Below are 17465 nucleotides of genomic sequence, written 5' to 3' on the forward strand. Positions count from 1 at the left end.
TGGTGGAACTCCTCAAGAGCTTCTTTTCCATGGGTCCAGATGATGAAGATGTCACCAATATAGTGCAAGTAGTGTAGGGGCGTTAGGGGATGAGAGCTAAGGAAGCGTTGTTCTAAGTCAGCCATAAAAATGTTGGCATACTGTGGGGCCATGCGGGTACCCATAGCAGTGCAGCTGATTTGAAGGTATACATTGTCCCCAAATGTAAAATAGTTATGGGTAAGGACAAAGTCACAAAGTTCAGCCACCAGGTTAGCCGTGACATTAATCGGGGATAGTGTTCTTGACGGCTTGTAGTCCATCTTTGTGTGGAATGTTGGTGTAAAGGGCTTCTACATCCATAGTGGCTAGGATGGTGTTTTCAGGAAGATCACTGATGGATTGTAGTTTCCTCAGGAAGTCAGTTGTGTTTTGAAGATAGCTGTGAGTGCTGGTAGCGTAGGGCCTGAGGAGAGAGTCTACATAGCCAGACAATCCTGCTGTCAGGGTGCCAATGCCTGAGATGATGGGGCGCCCAGCATTTCCAGGTTTATGGATCTTGGGTAGTAGATAGAATATCCCAGGTCGGGGTTCCAGGGGTATGTCTGTGCGGATTTGATCTTGTGCTTTTTCAGGGAGTTTCTTGAGCAAATGCTGTAGTTTCTTTTGGTAACTCTCAGTGGGATCAGAGGGTAATGGCTTGTAGAAAGTGGTGTTGGAGAGCTGCCGAGCAGCCTCTTGTTCATATTCTGACCTATTCATGATGACAACAGCACCTCCTTTGTCAGCCTTTTTGATTATGATGTCAGAGTTGTTTCTGAGGCTGTGGATGGCATTGTGTTCCACATGGCTGAGGTTGTGGGGCTGCTTTTCCACAATTTCAGCCCATGCACGTTGTATGTAGAAGTCCAGTCTGCTGTCTCGACCTTCAGGAGGAGCCCACCTAGAATCCTTCTTTTTGTAGTGTTGGTAGGGAGGTCTCTGTGGATTAGTATGTTGTTCAGAGGTGTGTTGGAAATATTCCTTGAGTCGGAGACATCGAAAATAGGATTCTAGGTCACCACAGAACTGTATCATGTTTGTGGGGGTGGAGGGACAGAAGGAGAGGCCCCGAGACAGGACAGCTGCTTCTGCTGGGCTAAGAGTATAGTTCGATAGATTAACAATATTGCTGGGTGGGTTGAAGGAACCATTGCTGTGGCCCCTTGTGGCATGCAATAGTTTAGAAAGTTTAGTGTCCTTTTTCTTTTGTAGAGAAGCAAAGTGTGTGCTGTAAATGGCTTGTCTAGTTTTAGTAAAGTCCAGCCACGAGGAAGTTTGCGTGGAAGGTTGGTTTTTTATGAGACTATCCATTTTTGAGAGCTCATTCTTGATCTTTCCCTGTTTGCTGTAGAGAATGTTGATCAGGTGGTTCCGCAGTTTCTTTAAGAGCGTGTGGCACAAGCTGTCAGCATAGTCTGTGTGGTATGTAGATCGTAATGGATTTTTTACCGTCAGTCCTTTTGGTACGATGACCCAACACACTCACAAATCTTGGGAGACAGGCCAGTCCTTGCCTACAGACAGCCCCCCAGCCTGAAGCGAATACTCACTAGCAACCACATACCACACAACAGAACCACTAACCCAGGAACCTATCCTTGCAACAAAGCCCGCTGCCAACTGTGCCCACATATCTATTCAGGGGACACCATCACAGGGCCTAATAACATCAGCCACACTATCAGAGGCTCGTTCACCTGCACATCTACCAATGTGATATGTGCCATCATGTGCAAGCAATGCCCCTCTGCCATGTACATTGGTCAAACTGGACAGTCTCTACGTAAAAGAATAAATGGACACAAATCAGATGTCAAGAATTATAACATTCATAAACCAGTCGGAGAACACTTCAATCTCTCTGGTCATGCGATTACAGACATGAAAGTTGTGATATTACAACAGAAAAACTGCAAATCCAGACTCCAGCGAGAGACTGCTGAACTGGAATTAATTTGAAAATTGGATACAATTAACTTAGGCTTGAATAGAGACTAGGAATGGTTGAGTCATTATAAAAAGTAACCTATTTCCCCTTGTTTATTCCTTCCTCCCCCCCACTGTTCCTCAGACTTTCTTGTTAAACCCTGGATTTGTGCTGGAAATGGCCCACCTTGATTATCATACACATTGTAAGGAGAGTGATCACTTTACATAAGCTGTTACCAGCAGGAGAGTGGGGTGGGGAGAGAGAAAACCTTTTGTAGTGATAAACACCCATTTTTTCGTGATTTGTGTGTATAAAAACAAACATCTTCTGTATTTTCCACAGTATGCATCCGATGAAGTGAGCTGTAGCCCACGAAAGCCTATGCTCAAATAAATTGGTTAGTCTCTGAGGTGCCACAAGTACTCCTTTTCTTTTTGCGAATACAGACTAACACGGCTGTTATTCTGAAACCTTTCAACTTTTTGAGAAGCTTGTTGAGGAGGTTTAGGGGTGGGTGCAGCCTCCTCTACCCTGACCTCCGAGTGTGACTCATGCACTGAGTCTGGTGCTGTCAGTACTGCCAGCTGTTGCTCCAAGGCAGTGGCAGATGAACGATGCGAAGGGGGCATTGTCATGACTGGCATGCCCCATGCACTCCAATAAGGCTACAGTGCTGGCCATTGGCCATGCTGCCAAGGCGGCACTGTCAACATCAGCGCAGCCTTGAGAGCCCAATCACTTTGGTGGAGTCTGGGCGAGGGGCTGAACTGCCCTTCTGTGCCAGAGGAATCCCCTTCTGGTGACCACAGTGGGCCATCGACGCCCGCGTCTGCCTGCTGACGGTTGCCGCTGGAGACTGGTGCCTGAAGTGAGAGGGTTGGTGTCGGTATCGAGAGGACCAGAGGCATGACAGGGAGTGCTCCCCACAGGGCAGGCGACTGAGATCTGCGCTGAGAGGATGACTGGCGGGAGGATGAATGGTGCTGGCAATACAGAGACTAGCGCCTCCCCTGATGCAATCCACATTGAACAGCAGGGACTGCGATTGCTGTGCTGGAGATTGAGGGCGAACCCCAGATCCGAAGATCTGCAGCTTGGAGGAGAGCACTGCCTTGTCTCAGGGGATTGGTGGAGTGCCACTGCCCCCGAGGGGGTCTTAGCAGCTGGCTTGCCCTCATGGGGAGCCTTTGCCGTTTCCTGCGGTGCTGGCAGAGGCCTCTGCTCTCTCGGCACCAGGAGAGCTTGGGAAGACGTTGATGCTGCCAGAAGTTTGGGTCCCCTACCACTCCTGGGAGTCGGCAGTGGATCCTTTAAGGGGTAAGGGCCCCGACCAGGGAGGCACATCCATGTGGCTCCGGAGTGGCCAGGTGGCCCCAACTGAGTCCTTTGCCAGATGTCTCATGGCCCTTCTTGCTCAGTGCTGGGAAGCCATGCTTCTTTGTTTTCTCTTGGGGCACTGGTGACTGGGAGTGGTGCCGGGCGGAGTTCAGTGCTGGGGGTGCACTGCACACCGAGAGCAAGGTACTAGGCGAGTCTTGGTGGGACGGCTCAGAAGCTGGACAAAGGGCAGCCTCCATGAGGAGAGCCCCAAGTGAATATCCCGCTTTTTCTGAGTCCTGTGTCAAAATTTTTTTACAAATATGACACTTGTCCTTCACATGTGATTCCCCCAAGCACTTGAGGCAGCTGCTGTGGGGGTCATTTAAAGGCATAGGCCTGTTACAGTCTGCAGGACTTAAAACCCCGGAGACCGAGGCATGCCCCACATGGGGCAAACTCCCTGCTAGGACTAACTTCTAACTACACTTAAGAACTACACCTCTACCCCGATATAACGCGGTTCTCGGAAGACAAAAAAATCTCACCACGTTATAGGTGAGACCGTGTCATATCGAACTTGCTTTGGGCCCCTCTGTTCCTTGTTCCCTAACTGCCCCCTCCAGAGACCCCCGTCCTTAATCACTCCCAGGACCCCACTCCCTACTCAACCCCTCTGCTCCCTGCCCCCTGACTGCTCTGACTTATATCCACATCCCCCAGCCCGTGACAGGCACTCACCGGCAGTGGCAGGAAGTGGAGCAACGGTGGCCCCAGCCTGCTCCACTCCACCACCTCCCAGCTGTGGTGCTCCGCTTCCGTCGCTGGCGAGTGCAGGAAGGTTGGGGAAAGGATGCCCCCCGTACTCACCTGCGGCAGGAAGTGGAGCACTGCGGCTGGGAGCTGGCGGAGTGGAGCAGGCTGGGGCCGGGCTGCTCCACTTCCGCTGCTGCCAGTGAGTGCGCCAGGGGATCCCTTCCCCCAAGCCCCCTCCCCCGAGCGACATGGCTGGGGCCAGGGAAGCTGAGCGGGCTGCTTCCGGACCCCTCTAATCCCCCAGGCTGCTCTGGGACTGCGGGGCCCCCAAAAGTGCCCCACCCACAGTTCCTGCCTCCCAGACCCTGGGGGTTGGGGGGAGCCCCTGACCGCCCCTCAGACCCTCTGCCCCTTATCCAACCCCTCGGCCCTGGCCCGGCACCCTTAACACACTGCTCAGAGCAGCGTGTCAGAGCTTTACCACATTGTATGCAAACCCGTGTTTTATCGGGATAGAAGTGTACTTAACACTAACTACTATAACAAACTATTTACAAGGCCCTAAAGCTTCAAGTCAGAAGAGATGAAACTGCTAGCCCTGCTATGCAAGGAAAGGCACTCTGACTAACCACCACGGGTGGTAAGAAGGAACTGAGAGGGCATAGGACCAGCGGCACCTAATATACCGATGCATGAATGTGGCACTCAAGGGGGCACCAGAGCTGGCCGTACAGATGACGCTAAGGCAAAATCTCGGATGACCATGCACATGGGCGCACGCATACCTAGAATGGAATTTCATGAGCAACACATCTTGAAAAACAAGTATGTTTTAGCAAGATAGTGTTTTTTATGAAAAGTACTCAAAACTATTACTTAAGAGTAGAAAATGCTGAAAATTAGAGCATTTGTTTAAAACTTAAGAGCTTCAAATTAAGTGGCAACATGTATTTACAACATAATACACTATTAACAAACTAATACAAGTTCCCAGAACTGCACGCTCATTTCTTGGAAATAGCAACTTATCCTATCACTAGCCATGAAGTGATCGCGTTAGAAATAGGAAGCTGTTACTGGAAGTGAAGAAAGCAAGCCTAAAACCCTTTAATAAAAACAAAACAACAACAAAACCATACATCTATTAAGATACATACCTGTCCATTAACTTCTGAAATCAGCCCAAGCGGAATCAAGCATTCTGGTTCACTTGCCTGTCCTGCTTCATCCACAAATACATGTGTGAAATGCCCAAGCCTAGAGTTAAATAAAATCACTTCAGACAGCTGTTTTAGGGTTAGTATATTCTGCCACCCTGTGGTTGACCTGGTCAAATAATTCTGAAAAAAATTACAAGGATCAAGTATGTGTGCTAGATGCAGTCACATCTTCAACATGAGAGGTATTTCAACACTTGACAGCTTTATAATATTGCCGGGGAGAAAGCAAAAGCCTAGTAAACTTAGCCCTCATTTGTGAGGTCACGTATTTTGAAAGATATATATCAGAAATATTTCCTGTTTTTCTTTAACTTGGTCAGAATAGAAAATTTAAGTTGACATAGAAATGACACTTTTCCTCACCCTCCCTTTGCCTCCCACCCGCCATATAAGCTGGAGAATGTCATTAGTTTAGAGCTGATGTTCTGTGTTGTGTTCCAGCACAGCAGTGCTAGTAATTCTTAAGCTAAGCAGGATTGCATGTGTTGTGCAGGTAGCGGCAAGGAGAACAGAGACACACCCATGGTTTCAAGGGAGCTAAGTGCTTTAGCAGCAATAATTGAAAAATGACCCAATCAGCACTACCTGTGATGATGTTGTGAAGGCCAAGACTATAACAGGGTTAATAAAAGAACTAGATAAATTCATGGAAGATAGGTGCATCAATGGCTATAAGCCAGGATGGGCAGGGATGGTGTCCCTAGTTTCTGTTTGCCAGAATCTGGGAATGAGCGACAGGGAACGGATCACTTGATGATTACCTGCTCTGTTCATTCCCTCTGGGGCACTTGGCATTGACCACTGTCGGAAGACAGGATACTGGGCTAGATGGACGTTTGGTCTGACCCAGTATGACCGTTCTTATGTTCTTACTTCCAAGTGCAGCATGACCTACAGTGTTAACTCCTAAAATGCTTTCAATTACAGTTGGTCCTTGGCAATACACATAAATGCCAGAGAATCACTGCTGTAGGGGAGGGGGAAAAAACCAAAACCACAATTGTGCCACACAGTCTTCTCACTTTTATGGGATTTTGATCTTTAAATTACGTATTTTGAAAATAATGTCGTTTGAGATAATTTTATAGTTCAACTATGCTGGAAGGGCTAACTAAAATTTAATATGGCTGTAAGCTTAGCTGGGAATGCAATGTTTTACTACTTGTTAACAGTTGCCTGGTTTAAACAGATTAAACTACTTTGCAGAGCACCCCCAAATATTTATTTCATAGCCCCAAGTGTCCAAAGCTATTAATGACATGCATCCACAGTACCTTACTCCTATTTGATAAAACATTCCTGCACTGCTACATGTGGTAATTATTATCCTGAACCGTGATGCTTTCCAAATATCTTCACCATCTTTGCAGTAAAGTTTTACTGTATCACCGACTGTCTGCAAACAGAAGACACTTATTTACTCAAGTATTTTTTATAAAACTGCCACACACCAAGCTCATGATGTGTAAATTATACAGGCCAGCTTGAAGTTCAAAACCACTAAATATTTAAAACTGTACAAGAATATTTTAATAAGATTTTATTTTAGAAGCTGTACTTTAAGTATTTATTGGACCCAGCAATGCACTTTGAGGGGAGTTCGGTCCTGAGTTTGCCCAAACAAGGAGGAGTGCAAAATAAAGCACATTTTTATTACAAAAAATAACATTGTATTGTCTTTATTCTTAGTTTTATAAGATCAAATCTTAACATATGTACAACCAGGACACAGCACAAATAGAAACGGTCAAAAAGGGCTGTAAAGATAGTCCATATCTCCCTTTGTAAATAAATGTAGACTTCATTAGTCTGGAAAACAATAAGGGCTTGTCTACATGGTGGTGTAATGTGTTTTTGGGGGGGGGGTGTGATTTCTGAAGTGCACTAATGTATAGTGCATTAATTGGTCTGTGTAGACCCTGCTGATATGCACTAAAGGTTCCCTAGTGAGCACAACATTAAAGCACACTAGGGAACCTTTTATGCATACCAGCAGGGTCCACATGGACCAATTAATGCTCAACACATTAATGCCCTTCAGAAATAATACCCTCAAAGGGCACATTACCCCTCTATGTAAGGACAAGCCCTAAGAAGAGATGAACATAAAATAATGACTGTCAAAGAAAAGATCAATTGCTCTGTGACACAAAACAAGAACACAGGGACACAACATTAAAGGGTGGGAAAAAAAAAAGTAAAGCCAACTTAAAAAGACAAAATGAAAACTACACAGTGCCAACCCAAAAAAACAGTGCCAACCCCCCGCAAAAAAAAAGTATTTAAAATGCAGTGAATAATTGAACAGTGGAAAATTCCTGCTGCATATTATTTGACCAAATAAACTTAGTAAAATTAAAAAGAAGAATTCATACAGGAAAAAAAAACCATCAGCAGCATCACTATTTAGGACAAAGATGACAAGGGTTGTCATTACTTCTGTTTCAGGGCATGGCGAGGTGCAGGATTTTAGGCATTCAATATAAGTCACAACTCAAACCAGGATACCCACTACTGCAGATAGACCATTAGTCTGTTCTGGTATGGATGTTCCTGTGTTCTGAATGTAAGCGAAGAAATTATTAAAATAAGTAAATAGATGTGTATGTTACTGTGACACTCTCAGGAGGCGGATTAAGTTTTATTGGGGCCCTGGGCCCAAGAACATTTGGGCCCCTCACCTCTGCCCCTGCCCCCTGGCCTAGCTGGAAGCTGGGCCATGGTAAGAGTTGCCCAAGGTACCTGGGCCACTGTAGGGAACCCTGGACCCTCTACCTGCACTGGGTGGTGTGCCCATGGGGCAGGGACATGGGCTGGGGGCTGTTCTCGGTCCCCAACCCAGGAAGAGTGGACGGTCCAGGGATCCACACAGCTTTCTGGGCTCCCTGGGCAGCTCTTACCTCAGCCTAGGGCAGTTGTCCCCAAACTGTGGGGCATACCCCCCTAGGGGGGCAGAGAGGAACATATGTGGGGGGCATGGTAGGGCCCAGGACAGCCCCCACGGGGGGTGGGGTGGGGAGAGACTGCCACCCAGCCACACCTCTGGCCCCCTGCTCCTGCAAGGGGATGGGGTGGTTGGGGGGGTGGGTGGCAGAAGCATGACCGAAAAAGTTTGGGGACCCCAGCCTAAGGTGACCATATGTCCCATTTTGGTCCTGGATATCCCAACTTTTTTGGCAAAACTCGTTGGCAAGAGCAAATGGGACAAATGCCCAGTTTTGCCAAAAAGGGGCTCGGGGAGGTGGTGAGCAGTTGGGCTCAGGCCAGCCCTACGTGAGGCAAGAGGGGGACTTGGAGTACTGGCTTGGACCAGCTATGCACAGGAGGTGGGGAAAAGGGCTTGGACCAGCTCCACGTGGGATGGGGGGCGAAGGGGTATATGCTCACCCTATCCCAGGGTCTGTCTTCCAGCCTGCCCAAGGCCTCAAGGAGAAGGAGCAGGGTGGAGGGATCCTGGAGGGCAGTGTTCCCTCTAATTTTTCCCACACAGGTGCAGAGCAACACATCCTCCATATTGGTGCACATAAAATTCATGTGGCGGGGGTGAGGCTGAGGGGGAGGGAGCTCAGGACTGGGGCAGAATGTGGAGGTGCGGGGATAGAGGGAGGTGCAGGCTCTGGGGATGAGGGTCTCAGGGCTGGGTCAAAGGGCTGGGGTGTTGGGAGGTGAGGGCTTCGGCTGGGGGTCCAGGCTGCCACAGGGCTAGGGTGGGAAGAGAGGACTCCCCCCAGCTCTTTCCCTGCAGCAGCACCGGGGGGGCGGGGAGGGGATGAGAGAGGAGAAGAGGCGCCTTTCCCCCTGTCGCAGCAGGGCTGGGTTGGGTTGGGACCAGACTGGGGAGGGGTGCCTCTCCCCCAGCTGCAGCAGGTCCAGGGCTGGGTTGGGGTGCCTCTGCCCCGGCTAATCCGGGGCTGGTGGGGAGAGGCGCCTCCCCCTGCCGCAGCAGGTCTGGGGCTGGGGGAGAGGCATCTTTCCCCACTGCAGCCTGAGTGCCTGTGCAGCGCTTAATAGGTTGCCGTGCGGCTTAGAGGGAACTTAGCCGAGGAAATGGGGGTAGAAAAGGAGGAGCAGGAGGCAGGGCCCCTGGGCATGGGCCTTGTGGGCAATCCACCACTGAACGTGCTGTACCTTAGAGTGCCACCCTGAAACTCCCATATTCACCACTGTCATATAATTCATACAAAGTATGCCTTCTGAGGTACCATTTTAAAAGTCTTGATCTGTTGAACATTAATATCCTGTTGGATTGTATGTGCTATCACTGTATGTGAGGTTATGAAGTTTTGACATGTATGTGTTACTGAAATATGTTCTGAAGATGGAACACCCACAAACAGCCTTTCAGGTACAACAATGGATTAACCAGACAGCAGTTAATGGCTCATCAACACCCATCAAGGACAGAATCCACTATCTCAGGAACTGTATACAATGGAGACTTCTCAGAGAGAACATGTAAATAATGGAGACTCCTTTACCAATGGTAGCAGACCACTACATCACAAACAGATGTTTGCAGCAAGCTGGAAGAAACTATAAAAGAGGGGAAGTGACATCATTACTGGACCTCTCTCCCCCTTCAACTCAACACCTAGAAGAAATGTCTGGTGGATAAAGACTTTGAACTGAGGAGGCTGGTCCCAGGCTGGAAACGAGTTCCAGCCTACCTGCTGAGGATCTGTAACCTGCTTGCACCATCTGTCAGGGTGAGACACTGCTTGATTCAAATCCTGTTTAGTATGTAAAACTCAGACTGCAATTTATTTTTGTTTCTTAAGTATCCAATTTGGATCTCTATGCTTGCTCTTTATATTCATTTAAAATTTATCTTTCTGTAGTTAATATTTTACTTAAAACAGTGTGCTTTTTTTGAAGTGCTCGGGAAATCTCAGCTCAGTTTACAAAGGCTAGTGTGTATCCTCTCCACATCGAGGGGGGGTGGACTGGGTAATGAACTTACACTGATCAGGCTTCTGACCAGAGCAAGACAGTACAGTTCTGAGGTGCAGCAAGGCTGGGGAGGAGCTGGGGGGAGCCTCTCTATTGTTGGTTCATCAGTGGCTGGCAAAGCATTCATGTAACTCAGCTGGGTGCAGGGCCGTCTCTAGCCATTTTAATGCCCTAAGCAGCCGCCCCCCTGCGGGGGTGGGGGCTGTGTGGGGACCCAGACTACTGTGGGGGCGGGGGGGGGGGGAGGGCTGGCTCCAGGCCTCTGCAGGGGCGAAGCTGGCTACTTCCTGCGGGAAGTGGCGTGACCTGGCCCCAGCCTGCTCTGCTCCTCTGGCTCCTACGCTTCGGGGGAACTGCTCCTCTGCACTTGCAAGCAGCAGGGCTGGGAGCCGGGGAGCAGAGCAGGTTGGGGCCGGGTCGCTCTACTTACTGCCATTGGTGAGTGCAGGGAGCGCAACCCCTGTAGCCATCTTCAGGGGAAGAGCTAGCTGGAGTGGGGGTGGGGTGGAAACAGGCGGAGGCCATGTAGAAGAAGTGGAGCAGCACGCAGCTGCTTAGGGCACCACGAAATTTGGTGCCCCAAATTTCCTGGTGCCCTATGCAGCTGCGTACTTTGCGTATGGGTCGGGATGGCCCTGATTGGGTGCATCCCTGGCTGTGGATGGCTGTGTAAATGTAGCGCCTGTCAGAGGTTTGTGGCTTAACAACAACATCAGTGTGAGAGGGATACCCCAGGCTGGTAGGACAAAGGGCTCAGTGGTCCCACGGTCCAGGTTGCACCAGAGGAACCCCGTCACAGTTACATACATACAACTCAATACATTATGGAGCAAATTCCATCACCCTTTTCCACAGTGAGTAGCATCTTACTGTTTGAAGTAGTCCCGTTGACATAAATGGCCTACTTACAGAAAAAAAAAGCGTTACACAATGAGTTTAAGTTTAGGCTCAAATTCTAGCACAAATTCCAGCTATTTACCACAATTAACGTATTTTCGCCAATTGATTATCTAGTGAATTATTTTTAACCCTAAAAATATAAATACTATTTTTCTCAGTGAGTCTAATAAACAAAGGAAAGTCCTAGGAGTGACATTTTAAGATTAAAAGTATACATCTTTTTTTTAGTATTTTAATTAAAAAGGATTTACAAAATTTACCTCTTCACACCTGCAGCTAGCATTAACTCTGACCATAGCTCCTGGTTTTAGGAGGTTACTATCATGCAGTCGTAAGCAAACTAAATCCGTTGCACTGTTGGATGGTGCACAGACCAAAATTCGACTGTCTGGTAAAGTATAATGTATCTGCATTTTAAAAAAAGTGCAGCTTTTTAAAACATTTCATTTGGAAAAGCTACATTCATCACAAATAAAGCAAGCACACAGTTCAAATATTTAATATAATTCAGAATACAATTACGAATGTTTCTACATTCGTCATGTTTCTACATTCGTCATGTTGCAGTTCAGTCAAAACTCAAGGAAACATCTTTCCCTAGACTGGAAATTCAATCACCATCATCAGATTGAAACACACACCATGAATGCAGGGTATGTGCTTTTAAAGCGGTGGTTAAAGCCCTAGTGCAGGGGTTGGCAACCTATGGCACGTGTGCCAAAGACGGCATGCGAGCCCATTTTTAATGGCACACTGCTGCCTGCCGGGGTCCTGGCAGGCAGCAGCGTGCCATTAAAAATCCGGCCCGGCCCACTCTTCTCCATTCCCCGCCCCCTCCCACGGGGGCAAGGGGCAGAAGCTTGGTCCTGCCAGCTCCCCTGCCTCTTCCCGCAGCGTGCTGGGTTCCTACCCCACCATCCCTCCCTCCCTGCCGGCCGATCAGCTGATGGCCTTTGCGAGGGAGGGGGAAGGGGTGGGGGAGGAGCGGAGTCAGTGTGCTCGCTGCTCCTGGTGGAGGCAGAGAAGAAGCGGGAGCAGGGACTTGGGGAAATGGGGCATATCCCCTCCAGCCCCCCTGCCGTGAGGACCCCAGCCTTCTGCCTGACCCCCCCACACACACACCCAGCCCTCTTCTCTGAGCCCTGCAAACCCGCACACTCCCAAGGCCCCTGCCCTGAGCCCTGTACCCCCCCCACACACACCCAGCTCTCTGCTTGACTCCTTCACCCCCCCCCATGACCCCAGCCCTGACTCTGGCACCTCCACACATACCAAGGCTCCCAGCACCTTATGCCCTGACACCTGCACCCCCCCTCACATGTCCCCAGCCCTCTGCCGTGACTCTTGCACCCCCCCACATCCCCAGCCCCCCCACACCCCCCACTTCTCCATCCCCACATTGTGCACCAAATGGGAGCTCCTGCACCTCCCCCCCACATTCCCACCTGCACCCCTCCCACCAAATGGGAGCTGCCCAGGTAAGCGCTCCACACCCAAACCTCCTGCCCCAACCCTGAGCCCCCTCCCTCATTCTAGCTCTTGGCCAGACCCTACACCCCGACCCCCAGCCTGCTCCTTCACCCCCAGCCTGTGCTCAGTGGACTCCCACTCTCAGCTCAGTGCAGAGAGAGAGGAAGAGAATAGGCTAGAACCAGGGAGAAGGTAGGTACCCACTGTATTTTGGGCAGCGCCGGGACCTCAAACTGGCAGCGGGCTGAGCGGGTCCAGCAGCTGGGATCCTGGCTAGCAGGAGCCAGCGGATGGAACCCCTGAGCGGCCAGCGGCGTAAGATCAACATTTTAATTTAATTTTAAATGAAGCTTCTTAAAACATTTTGAAAACCTTGTTTATTTTACAATACGACAATTGTTTAGTTATATAATATACAGGCTTAGAGAAAGAGAGAGACACCTTCTAAAAAACATTAAAATGTATTACCAGCACATGAAACCTTAAATTAAAGTGAATAAATGAAGACTCGGCACACCACTTCTGAAAGGTTGCCGACCCCTGCCCTAGTGAATAGTATTTAAACAAAAATACTGAATTAAAAAACTGACTATATGTTGTTAAAAGATTTATGAACACAAACTTGTACAGAGATCTTCTCTTGGATTTATTTTCACATGGAGAGAGTTGAACTGAAATACCCTCTAAGTGTTAGCATGCTTTTTTAAAAGCTATTTTTAGTTTTGATTATGATAAGTATCTATGGCAATTCCAGAGATTATTGCTTTGTTGTTCACTATTACCTGTAAGATCGCTTCTATCACTGTTACAGTTTTTCCAGTTCCCGGTGGTCCGAAGAGAACATAAGGAGTTGGACGACATTCACCACTAAGTATCCTTTTCACTGCTAATTTCTGATGCTCATTCAGAGCAGGATTGAAAAATTCACAGTCTCTGTGTTCAGGTGTCACGATTCCATTGACTATATTCAAAACAGATAAGCATTACAAATACACAAGGAGAGTTTGTTTTATAAATTAGTATTTCAGTTAAACAGATTTTGATTTAATGTGATCTAGACTTTATAATATAATCATTTTAAAAAGACAGTGATAGCTAAAAATGTAACTGACAACTCTTTAAATTCCCAATCCCAATAACAATTAAAATAGAAAAACAAGGCCTTCAGTTTCAAATGTGCAAAGGGCCATTCATAGATTTTTAAGGCCAGAAAGGACCATAATAATCATCTAGTCTTACCTCCTGCATAACGCAGGCCAAAGAGCCTCACACCAGTGAGCTCTACATCAAGCCCATACATAACTTCTGTTTGACCGTTAGAACATATCTAAGAAGGACATTCAAGTCTTGATTTAAAGACTTCACATGATGAAGATTCTGCCATATTCCTAAGTAAGCTGTTCCAATGATCAATTATCCTCAACATTAAAAGACGTGCTTTACTTCTAATGAGAATTTGTCTAGCTTCAACTTCCCACTGTTGGATCCCATTATGTTTTTTTCCCCATTAAAGAGTCATCTATAAGAAATTTCTTCCTCATGTAGGTACTAGTAGACTATGATCGAGTAACCTCTTAGCCTTCTCTCAGATAAAGTAATTAATTTGAGGTACTTAAAACTTTCATTCTAAGGTATGTATTCCAGACCTCAAATCATCCTTGCAACTCTTTTCTGAACCTTTTCCAAACTTTTCAATATCCTTTTTGAAGTGTGGGCACAAGAACTGGACACAGCATTCTAGTAATGCTGTATAACGAGGTAATGCTTCTTCCCTACTTCTAACTTGATATTTCCCTACTTATGCATCCAAGGATCACGTTCACCTCTTAGCTATATCATCACATTGCGAGTTCACGTTCAGTTGGCTTTCTAGAATGACCCTTAAGTCCTTTTCAGTGTCACTGCATTCCAGGATTCAGTCAACCATCTTGTAAGTATGACCTACAGTCTTTTCTTCTAGATAGATGTATGACTTTGCACTTAACTGCACTAAAACATGGTGTTCAAATGATCCAACCTTACCAAATGATTGGTATCATCTAGATCATTCTGGATAATTGATCTATTAATAGCAGTTAACTCACGTGATTAACTCAAAATTAATTGTGATTAAAAATTAATCGTGATTAATTGCCGTTTTAATCATACTGTCAAACCATAGAATACCAATTGAAATTTATTAAATATTCTTGGATGTTTTTCTACATTTTCATATATATTGATTTCAATTACAGCACAGAATACAAAGTGTACAGTGCACACTTTCTATTATTTTGATTAGAAATATTTGCACTGTAAAAATGATAAACAAAAGAAATAGTATTTTTTAATTCACCTCATACAAAGTACTGTAGTGCCATCTGTTTATCGTGAAAGTGCAATTTACAAATATAGATTTTTTTTGTTACATAACTGCACTCCAAAACAAAACACTGTAAAACTTTAGAGTCTACAAGTCCACTCAGACCTACTTCTTATTCAGCCAATTGCTCAGACAAACAAATTTGTTTACATTTACAGGAGGTAATGCTGCCTGGTTCTTATTTACAATGTCACCTGAAAGTGCGAATCAGAGTTTGAGTAGCAATTTTGTAGCTGGCATAGCAAGGTATTTACATGCCAGATATGCTAAACATTCATATGCCCCTTTATGCTTTGGCCACTATTGCAGAGGACATGCTTCTGTGCTGGTGACGCTCGTTAAAAAAATAACACGTTAATTAAATTTGTGACTGAACTCCTTTGCGGAGAACTGTATGTCTCCTGCTCTGTTTTACCTGCATTGTGCCACATATTTCATGTTATAGCCGTCTCGGATGATCACCCAGCACATGTTCATTTTAAGAACACCTTCACCGCAGATTTGACAAACGCAAAGAAGGTACTAATGTAAGATTTCTAAAGATAGCTATAGCACTCGACCCAAGGTTTACGAATCTGAAGTGCCTTCCAAAATCTGAGAGGGCCAAGGTGTGGCGCATGCTTTCAGAAGTCTTAAAAGAGCAACACACCAATGTGGAAACTACAGAACCCAAACCACCAAAAAAGAAAATCAACCTTTTGCTGGTGGCATCTGACTCAGATGATGAAAATGACCATGCACTGTCTGCACCGCTTTAGATTGTTATCAAGCAAGACCCGTCATAAGCATGGACGGATGTCCTCTAGAATGGTGGTTGAAGCATGAAGGGACATATGAATCTTTAGCACATCTGGCACAAAAATACCTTGTGATGCCGGCTACAACAGTGCCATGCGAACGCCTGTTCTCACTTTCAGGTGACATTGTGAACAAGAAGCAGGCAGCATTATCTCCTGCAAATGTAAACAAACATGTTTGTCTGAGCAATTGGCTGAACAAGAAGTAGGACTGAGTGGACTCATAGGTTCTAAAGTTTCCATTGTTTTATTTTTGAATGCAGTTATTTTTTGTACATAATTCTACATTTGTAAGTTCAACTTTCACGATAAAGTGATTGCACTACAGTACTTGTATGAGGTGAACTGAAAAATACTGTTGTTTTTTACAGTGCAAATATTGGTAATAAAAATAAATATAAAGTGAGCACTGTGCACTTTGTATTCTGTGCTGTAATTGAAATCAATATATTTGAAAACGTAGAAAACATCCACAAATATTTAAATTAATGGTATTCTATTATTGCTTAACAGCATGATTAATCGCTTGCCAGCTCTACTGTTTACCACTACACCAATCTGTGTCATCTGCAAATTTTACCAGTAATGATTTTATATTTTTTTTCCACATTGATAGAGTATTGAGAAAGCTTAGCACTGGGCCAAGAACAGATCCCTGCAGGATCCCACTAGAAATACCCTCTAATGGTTAATTATTCTCATTTGCAATCCTTTGTTAACCAGTTTTTAATTCATTTAATAAGGGCTACATTGATTCTGTATAGTGCTCATTAAGTCAAAGGCCTTAGAGACATCCAAGTATCTCACATGAACAGTTATCTTTATCAACCAACCTTGTAATCTCATCTAAAATGATATCAAGTTTGTTTGATGAGACCTATTTTCAATAAAAACCATACTGATTGGTATTAATTACATTACAATTCTTTAATTCTTTCGTGACTGTGTCCCATAACAGCTTTTCTATGATTTTGCCTGAGACAGATGTTAGGCCAAGCAACCTATAGTTACCTAGGTCATCCTATTGACTCTTTTTAAGTATTAGTCCAACATCAGCTTTTTTCCAGTCCTCTGGAACTTCCTCAATGTACCAAGATCTGGGTGGTTTTTTTGGTTTGTTTAAAAACTACATACATACATATACACACACATATACACACTCCATCCTCCAAACCAGTTTACCAGTCAACTTTCAAATCCAAAACATCAGTACAAGATGGAAAGAAAGCATTAAAACATACTCAGTTTACTTGTCTGTGTAGCAACAGTCACCATTCGAGGCATGGCCACTATGTTTCTCTCCTTTGGCACCATGCATTTTGTTTGCTCATTTTGCATTTTCTTTTTCTGAAAAGATCATTACAGAAAACACACACACAAATAATCAAACGTAAGCATGCTATAATTATTCTCTCTTTGTAATGCTTTTAAGACTGTTAGAAATGTTTAGCACTTCCTCCCATTTAACTGCATATCAACAGAAAAAGCTGTGGGGAAGGACAAAGAGGAAAGGAAAAACCCAGACAAATATCCTCACATCCTGGCCCCTTTTATTTGAACAAAAGAAAAAAAGTTACTCATGACATCTTAAAGCACTGTTGCTAATTGCACACATATTCTGCAGATCTGGATGAGTTTTCAAAAGTTACCATTGGTTTATCTGTTTTTCTTTCCTATAAGAACTGCCAATATGTGCTTTTTTGTCTATTTTTAAGGAAATATTCACCTCTTTTATGATGTGT

At 45.7% G+C, this 17465-nt stretch overlaps 1 protein-coding gene across 1 annotated transcript in view; it reads right to left on the reverse strand.

The window, feature by feature from the left end:
* The window catches only part of MOV10L1 (Mov10 like RNA helicase 1), an 81777-nt gene that overhangs the window by 27915 nt on the left and 36397 nt on the right, over positions 1-17465 (reverse strand). Inside the window, exons 16-20 of the mRNA XM_077807850.1 lie at positions 16965-17070; positions 13347-13525; positions 11355-11501; positions 6519-6640; positions 5182-5281 (exon numbers count right to left, since the gene is read on the reverse strand). Coding sequence (XP_077663976.1) covers positions 5182-5281; positions 6519-6640; positions 11355-11501; positions 13347-13525; positions 16965-17070 — 654 coding nt within the window. The remainder of the gene's footprint in view (positions 1-5181; positions 5282-6518; positions 6641-11354; positions 11502-13346; positions 13526-16964; positions 17071-17465) is intronic.

Source organism: Eretmochelys imbricata, chromosome 1 (assembly GCF_965152235.1).
Source record: "Eretmochelys imbricata isolate rEreImb1 chromosome 1, rEreImb1.hap1, whole genome shotgun sequence".
Taxonomy (NCBI): Eukaryota; Metazoa; Chordata; order Testudines; family Cheloniidae; genus Eretmochelys; species Eretmochelys imbricata.